The following is a 4949-nucleotide window of genomic DNA, read 5'->3' as shown; positions in this document are numbered from 1 at the left end:
CAGTGCACCCACAAACCTGTCCCTGCAGAGCATCACATAACAGTGCACCCACACACCTCTCCCTGCAGAGCATCACATAACAGTGCACCCACACACACTGTCCCTGCAGAGCATCACATAGCAGTGCACCCACACACACTGTCCCTGCAGAGCATCACATAGCAGTGCACCCACACACACTGTCCCTGCAGAGCATCACATAGCAGTGCACCCACCCCCCCCCTCAAAACAGTGGTTTACCTCCTGCTGATCATATACACTGCACTCACTATGCTGCTGCCTCATGAAACCAGCCGGCTGAGAAAAAACCGATAGCTCCTCCCACACATGAGGCTGGTCACATGGGCATGACGTCATCAAAGGTCCTCAAGACCTACCTCTGGCAACTCCATTCTAGCCTCCACCCTTCAGCCATCACGTGATCAGAGAAGCGAGCGGATCGCCGATCAGACGGATGGGCTCAGGCAGTGCCGGGAGATCCCGGAGAGATGCTGCGGTTATCACTGCTGCTGTGTGTACTGAGCCCGGGGAGCGGCGAGCACGGTGAGAGACACAGGACATGGAGATAGATAGATATACACTGTATAGAATGCTCCCTGTATTATATATATATACACACTGTATAGAATGCTCCCTGTATTATATATATACACTGTATAGAATGCTCCCTGTATTATATATACACACTGTATAGAATGCTCCCTGTATTATATATATATACACACTGTATAGAATGCTTCCTGTATTATATATATACACTGTATAGAATGCTCCCTGTATTATATATACACACTGTATAGAATGCTCCCTGTATTATATATACACACTGTATAGAATGCTCCCTGTATTATATATACACACTGTATAGAATGCTCCCTGTATTATATATATATATACACACTGTATAGAATGCTCCCTGTATTATATATACACACTGTATAGAATGCTCCCTGTATTATATATATATACACTGTATAGAATGCTCCCTGTATATTATATATACACTGTATAGAATGCTCCCTGTATTATATATATACACTGTATAGAATGCTCCCTGTATTATATATATATATACACTGTATAGAATGCTCCCTGTATTATATATATACACTGTATAGAATGCTCCCTGTATTATATATATATATACACTGTATAGAATGCTCCCTGTATTATATATACACTGTATAGAATGCTCCCTGTATTATATATATATATATATACACTGTATAGAATGCTCCCTGTATTATATATACACACTGTATAGAATGCTCCCTGTATTATATATACACACTGTATAGAATGCTCCCTGTATTATATATACACACTGTATAGAATGCTCCCTGTATTATATATATATATATACACACTGTATAGAATGCTCCCTGTATTATATATACACACTGTATAGAATGCTCCCTGTATTATATATACACACTGTATAGAATGCTCCCTGTATTATATATACACACTGTATAGAATGCTCCCTGTATTATATATACACACTGTATAGAATGCTCCCTGTATTATATATACACACTGTATAGAATGCTCCCTGTATTATATATATATACACTGTATAGAATGCTCCCTGTATATTATATATACACTGTATAGAATGCTCCCTGTATATTATATATACACTGTATAGAATGCTCCCTGTATTATATATATACACTGTATAGAATGCTCCCTGTATTATATATATATATACACTGTATAGAATGCTCCCTGTATTATATATACACTGTATAGAATGCTCCCTGTATTATATATATATATATACACACTGTATAGAATGCTCCCTGTATTATATATATACACACTGTATAGAATGCTCCCTGTATTATATATACACTGTATAGAATGCTCCCTGTATTATATACACACTGTATAGAATGCTCCCTGTATTATATATACACACTGTATAGAATGCTCCCTGTATTATATATACACACTGTATAGAATGCTCCCTGTATTATATATACACACTGTATAGAATGCTCCCTGTATTATATATACACACTGTATAGAATGCTCCCTGTATTATATATACACACTGTATAGAATGCTCCCTGTATTATATATATATACACTGTATAGAATGCTCCCTGTATATTATATATACACTGTATAGAATGCTCCCTGTATATTATATATACACTGTATAGAATGCTCCCTGTATTATATATATACACTGTATAGAATGCTCCCTGTATTATATATATATATACACTGTATAGAATGCTCCCTGTATTATATATACACTGTATAGAATGCTCCCTGTATTATATATATATATATATACACACTGTATAGAATGCTCCCTGTATTATATATATACACACTGTATAGAATGCTCCCTGTATTATATATACACTGTATAGAATGCTCCCTGTATTATATATACACACTGTATAGAATGCTCCCTGTATTATATATATATATATACACACTGTATAGAATGCTCCCTGTATTATATATACACACTGTATAGAATGCTCCCTGTATTATATATACACACTGTATAGAATGCTCCCTGTATTATATATACACACTGTATAGAATGCTCCCTGTATTATATATATACACTGTATAGAATGCTCCCTGTATTATATATACACACTGTATAGAATGCTCCCTGTATTATATATATATACACTGTATAGAATGCTCCCTGTATATTATATATACACTGTATAGAATGCTCCCTGTATATTATATATACACTGTATAGAATGCTCCCTGTATTATATATATACACTGTATAGAATGCTCCCTGTATTATATATATATATACACTGTATAGAATGCTCCCTGTATTATATATACACTGTATAGAATGCTCCCTGTATTATATATATATATATATACACTGTATAGAATGCTCCCTGTATTATATATACACTGTATAGAATGCTCCCTGTATTATATATATATATATATACACACACTGTATAGAATGCTCCCTGTATTATATATATATATACACACTGTATAGAATGCTCCCTGTATTATATATATATATATATATACACACACTGTATAGAATGCTCCCTGTATTATATATATATATATATATATACACACACTGTATAGAATGCTCCCTGTATTATATATATACACACTGTATAGAATGCTCCCTGTATTATATATATATACACTGTATAGAATGCTCCCTGTATTATATATATATACACTGTATAGAATGCTCCCTGTATTATATATACACTGTATAGAATGCTCCCTGTATTATATATATATACACTGTATAGAATGCTCCCTGTATTATATATATACACTGTATAGAATGCTCCCTGTATTATATATATACACTGTATAGAATGCTCCCTGTATTATATATACACTGTATAGAATGCTCCCTATATTATATATACACACACTGTATAGAATGCATCCTGTATTATATATATATACACTGTATAGAATGCTCCCTGTATTATATATACACTGTATAGAATGCTCCCTGTATTATATATACACTGTATAGAATGCTCCCTGTATTATATATATACACTGTATAGAATGCTCCCTGTATTATATATACACACTGTATAGAATGCTCCCTGTATTATATATATACACACTGTATAGAATGCTCCCTGTATTATATATATACACTGTATAGAATGCTCCCTGTATTATATACACACTGTATAGAATGCTCCCTGTATTATATATATATATATATATATACACACACTGTATAGAATGCTCCCTGTATTATATATATACACACTGTATAGAATGCTCCCTGTATTATATATACACTGTATAGAATGCTCCCTGTATTATATATACACTGTATAGAATGCTCCCTGTATTATATATACACTGTATAGAATGCTCCCTGTATTATATATACACTGTATAGAATGCTCCCTGTATTATATATACACTGTATAGAATGCTCCCTGTATTATATATACACACTGTATAGAATGCTCCCTGTATTATATATATATACACACTGTATAGAATGCTCCCTGTATTATATATACACTGTATAGAATGCTCCCCATAGGGCTGGGCGATATGGGCAAAAAATAAAATCTCGATTTTAAAAAAATTTTTTGACGATTCTCGATTTAAATCTCGATTTTTTTTTTTTTTTTTCCTTTTTTGCTAAATAAACAGAACATTTTCTCCCTGCAGCATCAGATACTATTTTAATATTTTAGACAACAACTGTATTGATTTCCAGTGTAACAGAGGCCCCATATAGTATAGGAAATCATGTTTGTGCCTCCATCTACGTAGGGTGTAGTAGTGGAGGTATAGTGGATAGGGGGTGTAGGAGTGGAGGTATAGATGAGGGGTGACTGGGGTAAAACTGAAGGGGACTGGGGTGACACTAAAGGGGACTGGGGTGACACTAAAGGGGACTGGGGTGACACTAAAGGGGACTGGGGGACACTAAAGGGGACTGGGGTGACACTGGGGGACACTAAAGGGGACTGGGGTGACCCTGGGGGACTGGAGGGACAATGGGGGACACTAAAGGGGACTGGGGTGACACTGGGGGACACTAAAGGGGACTGGGGTGACACTAAAGGGGACTGGGGTGACACTGGGGGACTGGAGGGACAATGGGGGACACTAAAGGGGACTGGGGGGACACTGAGGGGACTGGGGGGACACTGAGGGGACTGGGGGGGACACTGAGGGAACACTGAGGGGATTGGGGGGGACACTGAGGGAACAATGAGGGGACTGGGGGAGACACACTGAAGGGGACTGGGGGGACACTGAGGGAACAAGGAGGGGACGGGGGGGGACACACTGAAGGGGACTGGGGGGGACACACTGAAGAGGACGGGGGGGACACTGAGGGAACAATGAGGGGACTGGGGGGGGACACTGAAGGGGACTGGGGGGGGACACTGAAGGGGACTGGGGGGGGACACTGAAGGGGACTGGGGGGGGGGGAC

The 4949-nt window shown here is 37.3% G+C and overlaps 1 protein-coding gene across 1 annotated transcript in view; it reads left to right on the top strand.

The window, feature by feature from the left end:
• The first annotated feature begins 392 nt into the window (after positions 1-392).
• Positions 393-4949, top strand: part of POGLUT1 (protein O-glucosyltransferase 1) — a 41007-nt gene continuing 36450 nt past the window's right edge. The window contains exon 1 of the mRNA XM_069944592.1: positions 393-543. Coding sequence (XP_069800693.1) covers positions 489-543 — 55 coding nt within the window. The 5' untranslated portion in view covers positions 393-488. The remainder of the gene's footprint in view (positions 544-4949) is intronic.

This window comes from Dendropsophus ebraccatus, chromosome 11 (genome assembly GCF_027789765.1).
Source record: "Dendropsophus ebraccatus isolate aDenEbr1 chromosome 11, aDenEbr1.pat, whole genome shotgun sequence".
NCBI classification, from domain to species: Eukaryota; Metazoa; Chordata; class Amphibia; order Anura; family Hylidae; genus Dendropsophus; species Dendropsophus ebraccatus.
Note: the sequence above shows the minus strand (reverse complement) of the source record. Positions and strands in the feature narration are given on the sequence as shown.